Source organism: Theileria equi (assembly GCF_000342415.1).
Source record: "Theileria equi strain WA chromosome 2 map unlocalized gcontig_1105316255037, whole genome shotgun sequence".
Taxonomy (NCBI): domain Eukaryota; phylum Apicomplexa; class Aconoidasida; order Piroplasmida; family Theileriidae; genus Theileria; species Theileria equi.
Window position 1 is genome coordinate 353,629 of NW_004668230.1, and position 15,639 is coordinate 369,267.

The following is a 15,639-nucleotide window of genomic DNA, read 5'->3' on the forward strand; positions in this document are numbered from 1 at the left end:
GTATAATCCACATCTATTAACATGTGGCATAGAATAGAGAACTAGTGACAATGCACTGTCTGCGAAACTTGCACAATCTCCTGCTCACACCATAGACACTTCCAAATGTGTGAGTGAATGAGGATGTTGATGAGACAATATGGGCAAAAAGGATGACATATCATTGCAACAAGCCAAAAATAATCCATGGAATCACGACAATATCAATGCAGTATGCTCTTCCAGTAGGCAGTGCTAGCGATACAGCCCTCTAGACTACTCTCGTTAGCTATTCCTATGGAAGACAATACAACCATCATTTAGACACTTTGTCCAACAACGACATTCTCTTGATCTGTAGCAAAATTTGGCATAAAACTCACCAATCACGGGGCAACATGCAAAAGTCTACAAACTCACAGCAGATGGAACTCCTCGTTTTGTACCGTGACACACATGTGACAGTTTTCAAGAGCAAATTGGTAGGATGAACTAAAAATGTCGCGATTAAGACAAGAAAAAATTATTCCGGAAGAAACATTTTCTCTCCTCTTTCTTCGCTAATGGGGATATCCGAAGAATATTCTTCGCAGAATTTTTTTCCACTCTTTTATGGATGTGGAAGGTCAGTTGACCAAATTTATGTTTTGTTTTCATGTAAACACATGGCTGCTCATTTCATAACATTAGAATAATGAGGGCAGAGGATGGACCCGTTCGGCTCTGTCTCTGCAATTCGCATCCTTCCACACACTAGAATCCCAGGTTTGCGTCTCATATGAACGTTAAAATGTGGGATAAAGTGCCTATATCAGAAACTACCACTCATCACTTTTGGGAGAGTGAAGTGGAGGTGGTCAGGAAGAAGACAATAGCACCGAATGGGAAGAAGTTTAAATACTTTGATGACAAGGGAATCTTCAACTTTGTCTTTCTGCTATGGATGTACAGGTGGGTTTGGACAGCAGCTAGGAGGTACTTGGACGCTTACATGATTCACCCACTTCCACTGGCAGACCAGACAATCATCTGGTATCCTATATTCTCAAGGCATGTCAGCGATGGTATCGCAAGCCTGGAGGCATATGAATACATGGGTAAGGATGGGCGAAAGCGAGCCCCCAAACCCGTGAAACACATTTTATGGCGAGCTATCTTGTTAACATTTTGGAAGAGGCTACTCATTATTCTAATAGGGATTGTGATTATGAATGCAATTAGTATGAGCGTCGCCGTTTTTCTGCACAAATTACTAGAGTTACTCTATAGAAGGGACTTTAGGTTCATTACACTGTTCTCTCTGGCATTTTCTATCATCTTAATTGAGTTAATAAAGGAGCTTTGTATGGATCATATAAATTACTATTTGCAAAGGGCTATGCTAATCATTGACTCATGCCTTAGAATTACAATATTTCAACACGGTTTATGCTACAGAAGGAGTCAATTTGGAAACTTTCAGGCAAAGGGAGGAGCTTGCAAGAGTATTATACACAGCTGCTCTGGAGAGGATCTCTGTTCTAGTGACCCACTTCTCTGCCCAGCTAGACGTTACAAGAACAATGAGGTCACACCAAAGATATACAGTCTTATTCTAAATGACTCATACTTCATTCCGTTTTTCATTGATTTTGTAACAGGTTCCATATAGTGCTAGAGAGGAGTCAATTGGGGTTGTTCAGAAGAACCTCCGTAATGTTGTACCTAAAGAAGTTGCTCAACAACTAGAAGGTTCTGTTTCTCCATCTGTAGCTTCTATGGAAGGAACTACTCTTGACCTCTCTTCTCCAGACTCTTCTTTATTCTCTCTGGCTGATGATTTGGTTTATGGAGTGAGTCACAAGGCTTTTGTTCCCAAGGATGGATCTTCTGTAGTGACTATAGTGGACGACGGAGATACGCTTTGGAGTGCTACAGACACTCAAGAAGGATGTACAGGTGCCTACCTTTTTTCCAGGGAAGGACACTCTTCTCAGTGTCTATACAAGGGGTGCCGGAGATGAGACCTTTTGTTTTGAGAAAGTTGATGGAGCATGGAAGAATGTGGACAAGTTTGACTTTGAGCATAAACTCCACTTAATGAAGGACTTTTCTGCACCTGCTGGTGAGGAACATAGGGAGGAAGATACATGGTTTACTGAGGATTTACTCTCCATGGGGAGAATATTATAGTTAAAAGCATCACACAAAGCTGTAAACACTTGTTATTAATGCAGTAAAATCTACCTTGTAGGCGGAGGAATCAGACGGTTGTCTGTGGTCCCTATGGACCCTAATTTCTACCATACACGTGCATGTACCCGGATTCCCAGTTCATAAGTATCTAGACAACATTCCCCCTTGGAAGAATGGTTCTGAAAGACTGGGACATACATTAAACCTGATACGATTTAGTCACTAATCCACGACTGGATCTCACAGAACTCGACATTCTTTACACGGAAACACGCTAAGCCATGTAAAGGTCATTTCCCTTGCTATCAATGACAATGAACGCTGGAAAGTCTTCTACATGAATCCTGTGCACAGCTTCCATTCCAAGCTCGTGAAAGTCGATTACTTCTACACTCTTGATACACTCTTGCGCAATCAAAGCTGCTGGACCACCTACAGAGCCAAGGTAAACAGCTCCATACTCTTTACAGGTACGTCTAAACTGAGTACTTCTGTTTCCCTTGGCCAGAGTAATTAGCGAGGCTCCGTTCTTCATCAAAGTTTGTGCGTAAGTGTCCATTCTTCCAGCAGTAGTTGGACCAAATGAACCGCTGACATAACCTTCAGGGGTCTTGGCTGGACCTGTAGGATGTATTAGTGGCTGCACTTAGGAATGAATAGAGAGTACAGCTTCGCACAGACGTTCCAGAAGATAAAGAGAGTAACAAACCTGCATAGTATATCGGAAACTCTTTAAAATAATCTGGCAATTTCCCAGTCTCTTCAAACTGCTTTACGATACGAGCATGCGCAATATCTCTGGCAACAATCAAAGGTCCAGACAGCAATATGCGTGTCTTTACTGGGTACTGGCGTATTTGCTCTAGCACCTTTTCCATACCAACGGAAATGTCTATTCTTACTTCATTTCCTGATCGTTTTATGGAGACTAAAGACAACTTACCATCTGATGCCTCCTGGATCGTTTCAGATACATCCGGGAGATATTGCGCTGGGTCATGTTCGAGTTGCTCCAAGTAGACTAGATGTTTTGTGAATATGTATTTAGAATGATGCGGGTATAGCTGCCATGAATTGGATTATAGATGGCCAAGGACCATCTACACCAAGTTCCTAGCGGCCACACTCGCGTAGACTAACTACGATAATACCTCCAGATTCATTAATCTTGGCTAGAATTTGGCGATCTGCCGAGCAAGAGACTCCGATTCCTGTGAAGCACATTTCTCAAAAACATTTACATACCAATTGGACAGGATGCCCCGTGTCTTGGGAGTCTAACGACTCTAACATCATGACAAAAGTATTTTCCTCCAAATTGAGCCCCAATTCCAATTGTTCTAGTCCTCTGAAAGTGTTTGAAATGAATAAAAGGATAGGACAAACAAATTTGGATAATTATCATAAGGTGGACACTAACCTTTAAAATTTCACTTTCAAGCTCCATATCCCTGAAAGCCTGACCAAATTGACCTCCTTGAGTTGGAAGAGTATCTAGATACTTGCAACTCGCCAACTTTACAGTTTTTAGCGTCATTTCTGCAGACAAGCCACCAACAACAATTGCAAGATGATATGGAGGACATGCGGATGTTCCAATCGTCTTTATTTGTTCCATAAGGAACTCTACAAGTGTTGGTTCATTCAAAACAGCCTTTGTTTGTTGATACAAGAAGGTCTTGTTAGCTGATCCACCACCCTTTGCAATGAAGAGAAGATTATATTCCATTCCATCTTGCGAATAAAGTTCAATTTGAGCAGGAAGGTTACACTTGGTGTTTACCTCTTCATACATTGATAGAGGGGACATTTGGCTATATCTGCAAGGAGAAATGGATTTGTATAAGATGCACGTAATACCTGAAATGTTGTTTCATATAGGCGTCGTATACTCCACCGGTTATTGCCAATTCATCTCCCTCGCTAAAGATGGAATTTCCACGTTTGCCCAGAATTATGGCAGTTCCAGTGTCTTGGCAACCAGGTAATACCCTGAATATTAATGTGAAATATTGTAAAGATGGTAAAGGTGATATAGCAGAGTGACCAGAGGTGAAGGATGAGCATTCTTAGAGCAACTAGAAGGGGTGTAGCAACCATACGAAGGATATTATTTTACAATGTCCACGTTTAATCCACACTATGCATAGAAACTAAAAAGGAATCTGTCAGAAATATTTATACTGAGAAGAGGGTGTTTCTGTAGCACTACCTACCACAGGTAGGGATGAGAGTATACTGCATTATATCCATAGGGAGTATCTGTAAGCCACTATTAAGATGGAGTAGTAGAAGGATGTGAAGAAGCTTCCTCAGATTCACTCTTCATATTTTACATACCATTACATTTTTTTCCTCCATGGTTACCATCTTCTTCCATAGCAGTACTCCATTCATGTCTCAACTGGTGTGAGCAGAATAGTCAGTATGGATGAGTATTGTATTCCCACCTGGAACAAAAGTCCACAAGTGGATCTATGCATACTCAATATGGTACTCCTTACTAATCCATAAAAACACTTCATCAGTTAATCCGGATCCTGCGGAACCAGCAAGGAAGTACCCTAGACCAATACCAGCAGTAGTAAATCCGGTTTCAACAGCAAGTTTTTCAGCTTGACCTTCACCTTCAGAAGCAGTAGATTCAGTAACAGGGGCAGCAGCAGATCTTTTACCAGAATATTCCTCATCTTTCTTTTTTTCTTCCTTTAGTTGTGGTTCTTTGTCTAGTCCATCTTGTTGAGCATCTTCACTACCTCTAGCAGTTTCTTTAGCTTTAGCTTCATCACCCTTCTTTTTCTTTTTCTCTTCTTCCTCAACTTCATCTTGGTCACCTTCAGGCTGTTCATCAGAACGTAGTACTCCTTGTGGTTTAGCAGGCTCTGGAGTACATTCTTGCAAGCTTATACATCCACCTGTACTCTTTAGTGCCCGCACAATATCATTATACTTTCCACATTCTGTATTCTCAATTAGATCATCAGGTGTTATATTTTGGAGAACATGAGATTTTGTCCACTCTTCATCATTACCTCTACTACCAGTGCCAGTAGGCTTCTTGTACCAGCCTTCGGCTTTATCTCCACCGTCAACGTATATAAGTACAGGGTTTCCTCCGCAGTATAATGCAGAGATAGTTTCTACACCAGGAATGGGAAATGTTTGTCCATTCAGTTTTATACGTCTTCTATTATCGGGCTTACTCCCTGCACTATCAAGATAGTATCTTATCCTTGCAAGTTGATTACCACCTATAATGGAATGCTTGTAAAAGTCACCAGATGGTGATTTATGTACGCAAGAAACTTTCCCACTAGTAACAGAGATATTTCCTCGGTCATTAACACCCCCAGGATTATGCTTGTAACAACAGTACTTATTGTCCTTTCCACTACTGGTATAATTCTTAGAAAGTTTGCTAGAATTCTGAAAGGATAGATCTATAGTAACAGCGCCATAGTTCGAACAAACCAGTTGATCCAGAGCTTTTTCGAAATCATTATTTCTGAGTGGAGGTCGAGAACTTTCATGTCCAGTTAATACAATCCACTTATTATCAGTATTGGCATAGTACTTTGGTCTACCACTCTTAACTTCTATCAATAGAACCTTCCCTCCATACTTCCAATAATATGCAGAAACAGAGGTCACCTTTCTATCACCTGAAAGACTTATATCTATACAGCTATTCTTATCATCTTTAACTTCCTTTAGTATGAATTGTCCTCCTCCATTCTGCAGAGTATGGGTGTACCTGTAGAAGTTGGTTCCTTGGGGTTCATTAGACCTTTTGACTTTAATAGTAACACCATTACCACTGGAAGTATTTGCTTGATATGTATGATCTCCACCATTTGCACTTTTGTTTTCTTTAAGTTCGATACTTACTTCTTCACTAGCCATAGTTACTAGAGTTCTCATAGCAAGTCCTCAGATATTGGCATTATAGTCCCTCTCATCAGTCTAATTCATCCTCCATGTTCAGAGAATATGCTCATTCAAAACTCTGAGATCCATGAGTAGTCTCAATGCGACCAAAGGGAGCACATTCTCTTAACTACTCCCTAGACAACCATACATTCATCCTCTCTCACAACTGTCTTCTCTACCATATGGAACATTCCATCAGCATTTCTAGCTTCTTATGGACTCCATTCCTGTCATCTCACAGGCTCCTATACTCTTTATACTCGCCACTTCTCCTCTACTCACTAGGCTAATAGAGTCTTCATCACTCTTCTTTAGGCTCCCGTTGGTCGCCCATTCGTTACACTCATTCCATAGTGATCATCTCGCCAGTAGTTATTTGTCTATCCTTCTTTTAGAGACTTCCTACGGTAGGATAGCTATCAAGACACTTGTCTACCAGCATATAGAGACAGTGAAGAGATCCCCTAGGCTCCTATACTGCGTATACTCGCAGTAGCTATCTACTCTTCTACAGGCTCCCATAGGTCGCCATAGAGCTCCTCCTAGCTCCGCTAGTACTCGCCCATTCATACCTCCACTTGTGTAGTAAATGATTAGTATGAATGGACACCCCTGAAAGCCGCTCCTTTTCCATCAATTCACCCATCCCTGGTAAAGTAGACACTTACCTTCCGGCTGCAATGCATGCATTCTTGATAAGTTGCATCGAGACGAATTTATCATTATCGGAAGCTTCAGGGTCATCCAAGACCCTTTTCAGCTGTTCCAAATGTTCGCTTCTCAAAAAGTGCATAATTTCAGTGAATGCTCTAAACGTGAGTTCCCTGAGGACAAGTTGTGGAACCGAGAGAAACTTTGAGTTTCCATCGCTCCTCACAAGTCCTGATTCAAGCGCTTTGACAAGTTCACTCAAGTCGTCTAGTCTAGTGTACTTTGTACTGGTGTTCTTTGCGGTTTTCAGAACATCGACGTACTGTTCCAGACCATTTTCCTTTGCAGACGAGAAGCTTCTTGATTGCTCAGAAAAGTGACTGGAGATTCCCGCAGCACCAGCCAAGGCTCCATATTGAAGTAACCCCTTTGGGGTCCTGGAACTGCCTTGGGACTGTTCTAGACACCCCTGCCCATTTAAACAAGAGCTCCCGCAAGATTCGCACGGGACCATCTTCTCGTCAATTTCTCTGCGTTTCCTCACGAACCCGTTGGTTTCGAAGCGTCTGGATGGTAGACCAGAGGAACCAGAAACGGCCGGTTTTATGAACTTATAGCCACGTGACCTCTTGCAGAGAACGCCAAAAAACCCCGTCATCAGAGAGACCATAAACCCGGAATAGTCACGTTTGCTTGAGCTATTTCTTCAGTATCGTCCCGTTTCCAGGACTTGGCGATTGGCGGTGCTTGTCTTGAATCTTCGGATCCACCGCCTTTGTGGAGCTCCTACTGCAGCAGCACTCGTCTCTTGTGGATATAAAAGTCACGGCATGCGATTTGAGGCAGCGAAAGCCAAATTTCAGACTCTGAGTCTGCCGAGGGCCGAGAGAAGAAAATGTGGCGTTTGGGAGGCCCACCAGAGCCAATTAAAGGGGAAAATGAGCAGGAAAATTCCATCGGCGCATAATTTGGGCTCTTGTCGGATATTTTAACAGAATGAAGCTCCCACCGAAAAATGTGCGCGTCAACTGCCTCTCCGTGCTCGGAATTCTACTTTTGTTTACCTTTCAGCAATTCATCTTTTACTACAACCTCTACTACCTCAGAGAGGTCAACTACATCATCTACAACCTCATCTGGGACTTTTCAATAGGTAAGTGGAATGTGTATTATGCGAGTATGCGGAGCATGGATCCCGAAGAATGAGGGACTAGAGCGACTATCCGACCATAGGGAGGATGAAGAGCTCTTCCGTCTAGTAGGATTAAGGTCATTACTGGAGTACAACGGAAGGAGGAATGACCTACCGACGTCGAAGACTAGGCAGTAGATCACTATGGAATGAGTGTAACGAATGGAATAGTGATGAGGACTCTATGAGCGGAGTGAATAGAGCTGGAAAGTATGCAGAGTATGGGAGCTTTTGTATTCACAAGGCTTAGTATGGAAGTGCATAGTATCACTACACTACGGCTAGATGCCAAGCATGGAGTCGTCTATTCTGGACATTGGACCATCTTTAGATGGTAGAATCTCTTCCATACTGCCAAGCAGTGAGCTACTTGTGAGGGAGAATGAATGAATGGTAGTCTAGGGAGTAGATAGGAGACTCTCATGGATCTCAGAGGTTTGAAAGGATTTTGGGATAAGATAGAGAATGAATGACTGCTGTTATAGACATCAGCAAAAAATGTCCGTTTGGAAGACGGAATACATGCCAAGAGAATCCACAAATTAAAGTCAGGAAGGACGCTGTTAGTGGAGCTACAGACTATGGCTACGTTACTCATGAGAAGCTAGCTGGACAATGGATAGGTGGTCTTAAGTATGGTAACAAACCCCTTAGAATAGAAAATGGTGAGACATTTGGTAGATCAGAGGTGGTTACCGTCTATTATCATGAAGATGGTGACAGAACAAATGTAAATGTACCTCTAATACTTGGGGTCAAGGAAACGCGTGGAGGAAATTATGAATGGTACGAGAATACCGGAGACGGTATAAAATGGAAAACGATAAGTAATACAGCGGAATTTCCTAGCAATGATACAGGCCAAGTTAATTCCAGATTTAAGGATAAGCTAGATAGGCTCGCATGTAAACTACAGGGTATTGTTGAAATAAATCTATCCAAAGATAAAGATGAGGAGTATTGCCATCATGGTCACGAGCGAGGATATAATGAGAAGATAAGAGTTAAACTCAATCCAGACACATTTAGCTTCCCAAATTATGTTCTATTCGAGCATACCCCAAACTCAGGAACTGAGCTAACTATAGGAGGATTTAACATTGGAGGTACTCCACAAACTGGGTTTTCAGGACTAAAATTTCCCTTTAAAGCTACTAAGATTACAGTATTTATGCCGGCATGTGATCATAATAATCCTTTCCTTCTTCATATAGCCTCCGGAGATAACAATGGAAAATGGTTTAAGAATATTGGTGGAAGTATTTGGGAGGAACACATTGAACTAAGAGGTCAGGCACCAGATGAGGCTAACGATCAGATTGTGAGAGACTTTGAAACTCTTACAAGTGACATAGGTATAAGACCCTGTGCTGCTCCTTCTAATCCAGTCCAGTTGGATGTTAATAAAATTCCGTCACCTAACAAGAATGAGACTGTATACTTTTCTTGTAAGACTCCAATACTTGTTGAGAAAGTGCTCACTTCTACAAATGGTTTCTTCAAGCTGGTTCACACCACTGCCAAAACTCCTTTTCAACTTGAGACATACTTGTTCAATGGCCAGGAAATAAGAAAAACCAAAGGAACACCAGGACAACCTATTACTGATGTTAATAGTGTCTCTGTATACTACTGGGATGGAGATGATAATAAACCAATACTACTCGAAGTTGCAAGTACTGTAGAGACAAAGCACTATTCCTATAGGTTTGACACAGGGGTAAGAAAGAATAATTGGTCACATGCCGGTAATTCTGATAAGTCGCTTGAATACTTACTAGATGATCAGAACTGCAATAGAAATGGTGCCATCCCATTTGAAATAAACGATCCCACAACGGCCTATGCTTCATACGGCTCTCACTGCATAAAAGAGACCAGAAAAATCACGGATTCTGCCTCTTCGCCTACTTTCATTCCTGAAAGTGACTACATTATTAAGGAATACTATGTCCATAGTTCTTTTAATATTGGGACTCAAATATCCAGAGCCACATTCGGAGGAAAAGATACCAGTGGTATCAAACTTCCAAGGAGTTATACAGTCTCTAAGATTAGAGTATTCTCATACCCAGATTCTGGTAGTGACATACCTCTTATGCTTGAGTTCATGCCAAAGGATACTGGAGGACAGTCGGAATGGTATTACAGTCAACGTTCTAATGGTCTTACTTGGGCAAAACTTGGTAATAGATCCACTGTGTTCTATAAAGAAGATAAGCCTACTGAGGCACTTACAACTGCTCTTGACGAGGTTAGGTGTCTTCATAACAGTGAAATTACCATGAATTTGTCTTTGGATAATGATATGCAATATACTAGTGGCGAGAGCAAGTACTGTTGCACTTACCATAGTCCTAATGGCGGTGAACCTGAAGCTAAGGTTTCTGTCAAGAGAGGAGAGAAAGTTGCATCCACTATTCCATATTACAAACATGAGATTAAACTTGAAACTAAACTAGCAGGTATTAAGTATAACGATGGAGGCACTAGTAGAAAAAATATAACTTTAAGTGGATCACCATTTCCTATAGAAGGTTCTCTCAGTGTCTACGTCTTTTATTGTTATAAGGGTAATCCCGTTCTCATATATCTTGATTCACCTTCAGATTCTGGAACTAAAGGTTGGTATAAGAAAGACAAGGATGATAGTCGACCATGGACTAAGCTCAAAGGTGTACTCCCCGAAAACGGCCCAGACAATATAAAGGGTTGTGGAGATGACTTTAACAAACTTGTAGCAGTGCTAAGAGATTTCGGGTGTCCATATAATGATTGTACTAATCCTTCTACTCAACCTTTATCTCAAGGAGGAAATGTCTCTCTTGGTCCGCAACTTCATCCACTTCTTCCCGGGGCTGTTAGTAGAAGTAAAAATTCTGAATTATCGTGGGATTTATTTTTATCTGCAACTAGAAATTTTGGGAAGGTATTTGTTGACGTGATACTACCCAATGGTAAAACACCTGAAAATACTACTAAACCTGATACTCCTGCTCTTCCTCAACAACCTAGTCAACGAGATCAAACTGCTTCTGTTGGAGCTCTTCAATCTGGTGATAGTTCTTCTGGTAGAGAAAGTAATAAAGGAGATACTAGTGCTGATAATACTCAAGGTGTTTCTGAACCTGAAGCTAAAGAAGTTACTCAAGTACAAACTAATGAGGCACAGAATATTGGTCTTACACCTCCTGCAGTTACTCCTCAACAATCCCACGGACCTCCTGCTGAAGCTCTTAAACAAGATGGTACTTCTGAATCTACTACTACTACTGGAGGCCCTACTGCTGCTCCTAAAGTTACTGAAGCTGCTCTTGCTCCTACTTCTACTAAATCTCCTCCTAAAGCTGAAACTGCTACTACTACTGTCTTACCTAGTCAATCTCAAGCTATATCCTCAGACTCTACTACTCATGAAACTCAAAAATCTCAAGTCTCGGCCCTTTCTCCTGGGTATCCTGCTCAAACCTCTTCTACTTGGACTTCTCCTGAAAAGATTATCCCTACTGTTTTAACTGGAGTTGGTGTTGTATCTGGTTCTCTTACTGGATTTGGTTGGTGGATATATAAACGTTCTAAAGGAGATCCTTGGGTTAGACAGATTTAGGACTTTGTATGCCTCGGTATACTACCCACAGATATCATTCGAGAGACTGTTGAAAAACTCATCTTGTTCTGTGGCCGCCGCTGTTCGCCATCGGCAGCATTATACTCGTTTCACTCGTATACTACACATTACACGAGTCAAACACACAGCATGATCTTCATATTTTACAAATGCACTCACATACTGATATACAGTACTATACATCCTATTCGGGTTAATTCTGCAAACATGCAGTTCCGTACGCTACACTGTAGTGTGGTTCATGTATTCTGTTACTGTCGTATTTAAAATGGCAGTATTTGCCTTCAATACGACAAACACGGCAGCTTGTGGCTTTAGTTACGAATCTGAAGGTATTCTCTTGCATTAAAGATCATTATTCTGCAGACACCCTATTAACCTTTTTTGGTATATATGTGACTCCGATAGTTTACTCTCTATTCAACAGCGCTTCTAAATACCCTCTATTTCCAGATGACTCCGTAAATATCAGTGTTGATGAATTTCTCCATTCAGACCTTGGATTGTCAACGACCATTGACCTTTGGGACGTTGTCCTCATGTTTTCGCATTTGATAAAATGCAAAAAGGATCTTCTCTCTGGCTTGGTTAGCCGTAATTTTGTTGTGACTTTCCTGATAATGAGTTTGGTAAATATCTTTCTGCTTGGATTGACGTTTCCGACTGCAGAAGGGGATGCGCAACAATTTTTTGATATCAGTACAAACTTTATGAGGAATAGGGGAAACCATATAAGAAATCCCAGCAAGAGTGAAACTGTGAAAAGTGATGACTATAAAGTAACTTCAAAGATTGGTGCCCCTTCTAGTTTTGATGTAGATAAAAGGGGTAATGTTGGTCCATCTGGAAATGTTGACATGAACCCATTCCGTTCTTCACTTGATATGTTTACAATTGCAAAGTATGCGTTTGTTATTGGGTTCTTTTTAATAGATTTGCCATATTTGTGTTACCGGATTTACCTTTTATCTCATTCTAATGGTTTTTCACTTTTGCTCTACAAAAATGTTTTATTCCTCTTTCTACGACCATATAGATTAAACATGAACCAGTTGGCTGAAAGAGATACTGCAAAAGGATGGCAAACAGCGTTTTTTGAGGCTGAATCTACAAATTTGAAAATGGATGCGGAGATATCTGCAGATGTAAACGAAGGGGAATATTTGAAAAAGTTTACGCGCAGATATACGATGAAACAAAGGCAAAGCATGCGCAGATCAAGTACATTTTCTGGTCGTATGTCATCTATAAACGGTTTGATCCATTCGAATCAGGTTGATTCTAAAGATGACGGACCTCGTCACAGCCAATTAGATAAAGTGGAAGATTCTCATATCCATCCACTTGATAGAATGGCATCGGCTGACCAAAGATCATCTGCACAAAAGCATTCTATTTTCCAAAATACACCATTCCTACGTTCATATACACATTCCAATTTTCTTGGAAATATTACTGAGGACCACAAATTTGCTAGAAGCGGTGAAACTGGTGTAGGCACATCTGGACCAATGGACGCTGCGATAAACGGTGCTTTTAGAGCAGAATCAGCAGATAGACTAACTCCATTGTCATCCGCGCGGGATATATACTCACACGATACTGATAGTGAGGATGAGGAATTTGATAACTGCAACTCGGAGGATGCTCTGGGATCTATTGACATGTGTAAGACTTTCATCCTAAAGATCTTGAGAAAAAACCAAAAGCTCCCAGTAAAAAGCTTTCCAATAGCTTTAGTTGTGGAGTATTGCAAAAAGTTTTGGCAAAAGGCAGGGAATTCCACGAAAAGATACGGAATATCAAGTATGGAAAATGTACATGCATCTGGATACACAAAAACGATCTTGTACAGATACTACAGCTCCATTTTTTTCACCATATTCCCAAGGATATTCATAGTCGTTTTAATTTTTTCGTACACTGGTGACATACGACCTCCTAGACTACTCATTGGAGACAAACTTGAAAACGCACATTTTGTGGAAATGCTTCCATATTACGCAATGATGATCTCTAGCTTCATGATACCATTCTCATTCTATTCTACTTGTGGGATTCTGGACCTTGTGTTCTTATTTATACGGGAAACATTTAACCTCTTGTCCCTAATTACTTGTGTTTGCGCATTCAAGAGCAGTCTCCCAAAGGGCTATGAGGTTATACACGGCTTTACATCCATTATCTTTTTGGTCTATCCAATAGTTATCATGTTAGACCTATACTGGTCAGTGTACAGATACAAGGATGAGAGACGATCTGAGGAACCCACAGAAGAATGGCCAACGGAAAAAACGAGGGTGTTTCTCTATCGTCTAGAATTCTTTATTTGCAAGTACTCTATTTCTCCCATTGCTATAAATTTTAAGTTGCTAAGTACCGACTTGATGGAGTGTATAATCACAATGGACATTCTCATTCACTCACAGTGGTCGTACCTAATATACACTTGTATTTTTAGACTTCTTTGTTGTTCAATTACAAGCTCCAAGGTCTCAATCACAATTGTACTAATAGACCTACTTTTGGGGCTCACATACACAACCTTATCGCAATCACTGCGAGCCCTGATTCTCAGAGGGCAAGAAATCGCTCACATTATCGCTACATCCCAGGATAAAACTAATAATGGTAATGTCAGTCTGGGAGAAGTTGACAAGTATATCAAGGTGCAAGGACTCTTGTCATCGCCGGGGATTATTGTCCCCGCATTTTTGTAATTTTTACAGCATCCTCGTCGTTATCAGATATTTTGTCGATACTATACTTTAAGGGTGCACTCACTTATAGGCGGAGATTTATCCTTTTGATGGTACCTCTACAGCTATTCTCTAAATCACCAGCCTGATCAAGAGGGAATTTAGATTATCTGGAGATAGGTACCTCTCATTTTAAAGAAATTTACAACTCATTATTGCAACTATTCTCTTTGGACTGGTAAAGTACGTATAGAGCATGTGAACACATGGCTTGTGTATTTGTCATGTACCACTCATTTCATCATTCTAGAGACTTTTTACGGTTGTACTGAGGGTGATACAGGTAGGAAGAGTTCTTGCTAGTCGTTCGCACTCTACTATGTAGTTCACATTATGCCCATCCACCTTACGGTGAATTTGCATCCCTCATTCTTGGGGACATGGTGCCCTATGTAACCCTTTTTCTAATCAGATGAAATCTAGAGCCTGCGAGTTCGTAAACCCTTTCAATGCTTTGCCCATTTACTTTGGAGGTAACAGTCACGACTTTGGGATTCGGGCCGTTTGTGTCTAGAATTACCATCTTTTGGATATCGTCCTCTTCATCCTCCTCCACAACCTGCTCTCCATGCTTTAGAGTGCCAAAGCGCAGGGAAAACGACTCGTCAGGAGAAATGTCATATATAGCCTTTTTGGAGTTGACTTCCACTTTACTTGTGTACGGGGGTGGGTTCATCAAGTCGACTTCAATGGGTCTTCTCTCTACTCTAGAGTATTCTGCTTCACCTGGTTTCTTGATAAATTCAAAAACTCTCGTTTCCTTGTCATCACTTCCCTTTTCGTCTGGACCACCAACCAAATCGACCTTGGTGATAACGACGTACGTGGTCCCATTTTCAAGTTTCACAACCACGACAACCTTTTCCACATTCTTCTTGTAATCCTTCATGATCAACTCGTGTCCATCCGTTACGTCACCAATTTTGTAATTACCCGTCATGAACATCTTGATGATATACTTGGTGGTTTCAGGGGTTGTGCTGCCCCTTTCAACCATTATCCTCTTTGAGACCTTGCCTGAGATGTCGAGAGCTACTGGAGTCCTAGGACCCTTTTGCTTGCGCCTAGATAGCAATACAATTGGTGCAACCACCGCCACCAAGATGATCAAAATGACGGCAAACAGAATCACTCGCTTCAATACTGCCATTGCGGTTCAGTTGATTAGTTTTGCGGTACTCTGAATGGTTAATCTACTGTAGCTCCAGTGTTCAAATTTTTGCTCCAAATTTAAACCTTTGCAAGCAAATTAATGACTATAAAGTGTGGATTGTTCAATGATTAATAATTGCGGAACTAGCTGTCGGATTTAGCAGCTATATGGA

General features: G+C 41.1%; 8 protein-coding genes across 8 annotated transcripts, besides 1 other annotated feature; 4 read left to right on the forward strand and 4 right to left on the reverse strand.

Annotated features, from left to right (window-relative positions):
- Positions 1–757: 757 nt before the first annotated feature.
- On the forward strand, positions 758–1,630 carry BEWA_036450 (conserved hypothetical protein; the record flags this gene model as incomplete). Its single annotated transcript, XM_004833004.1, has 1 exon — positions 758–1,630. The coding sequence occupies one exon, from the start codon at positions 758–760 to the stop codon at positions 1,628–1,630; it is 873 nt and encodes a 290-aa protein (XP_004833061.1).
- Positions 1,631–1,736: 106 nt separating this feature from the next.
- Positions 1,737–2,151, forward strand: BEWA_036460 (hypothetical protein; the record flags this gene model as incomplete). Its single annotated transcript, XM_004833005.1, has 2 exons — positions 1,737–1,811; positions 1,918–2,151. The coding sequence occupies 2 exons, from the start codon at positions 1,737–1,739 to the stop codon at positions 2,149–2,151; spliced, it is 309 nt and encodes a 102-aa protein (XP_004833062.1).
- Positions 2,152–2,357: 206 nt separating this feature from the next.
- Positions 2,358–4,534, reverse strand: BEWA_036470 (fumarate hydratase family member protein; the record flags this gene model as incomplete). The annotated part of the gene is made up of 9 exons (XM_004833006.1): positions 2,358–2,775; positions 2,864–3,064; positions 3,098–3,175; positions 3,306–3,365; positions 3,400–3,502; positions 3,575–3,974; positions 4,015–4,146; positions 4,371–4,416; positions 4,495–4,534. The coding sequence occupies 9 exons, from the start codon at positions 4,532–4,534 to the stop codon at positions 2,429–2,431; spliced, it is 1,407 nt and encodes a 468-aa protein (XP_004833063.1). The 3' UTR covers positions 2,358–2,428.
- A 95-nt stretch (positions 4,535–4,629) lies between these two features.
- Positions 4,630–6,075, reverse strand: BEWA_036480 (hypothetical protein; the record flags this gene model as incomplete). The annotated part of the gene is made up of 1 exon (XM_004833007.1): positions 4,630–6,075. One exon carries the CDS (start codon positions 6,073–6,075, stop codon positions 4,630–4,632), a length of 1,446 nt encoding a protein of 481 aa, XP_004833064.1.
- Positions 6,076–6,748: 673 nt separating this feature from the next.
- Positions 6,749–7,405, reverse strand: BEWA_036490 (fumerase dehydrogenase family member protein; the record flags this gene model as incomplete). Its single annotated transcript, XM_004833008.1, has 1 exon — positions 6,749–7,405. The coding sequence occupies one exon, from the start codon at positions 7,403–7,405 to the stop codon at positions 6,749–6,751; it is 657 nt and encodes a 218-aa protein (XP_004833065.1).
- A 326-nt stretch (positions 7,406–7,731) lies between these two features.
- Positions 7,732–11,534, forward strand: BEWA_036500 (hypothetical protein; the record flags this gene model as incomplete). The annotated part of the gene is made up of 2 exons (XM_004833009.1): positions 7,732–7,888; positions 8,413–11,534. The coding sequence occupies 2 exons, from the start codon at positions 7,732–7,734 to the stop codon at positions 11,532–11,534; spliced, it is 3,279 nt and encodes a 1,092-aa protein (XP_004833066.1).
- Positions 11,188–11,294: a microsatellite.
- A 289-nt stretch (positions 11,535–11,823) lies between the features above and the next one.
- BEWA_036510 (hypothetical protein) lies at positions 11,824–14,275 on the forward strand (the record flags this gene model as incomplete). The annotated part of the gene is made up of 2 exons (XM_004833010.1): positions 11,824–11,887; positions 11,922–14,275. 2 exons carry the CDS (start codon positions 11,824–11,826, stop codon positions 14,273–14,275), a joined length of 2,418 nt encoding a protein of 805 aa, XP_004833067.1.
- Positions 14,276–14,702: 427 nt separating this feature from the next.
- Positions 14,703–15,464, reverse strand: BEWA_036520 (signal peptide containing protein; the record flags this gene model as incomplete). The annotated part of the gene is made up of 1 exon (XM_004833011.1): positions 14,703–15,464. The coding sequence occupies one exon, from the start codon at positions 15,462–15,464 to the stop codon at positions 14,703–14,705; it is 762 nt and encodes a 253-aa protein (XP_004833068.1).
- Positions 15,465–15,639: the final 175 nt, after the last annotated feature.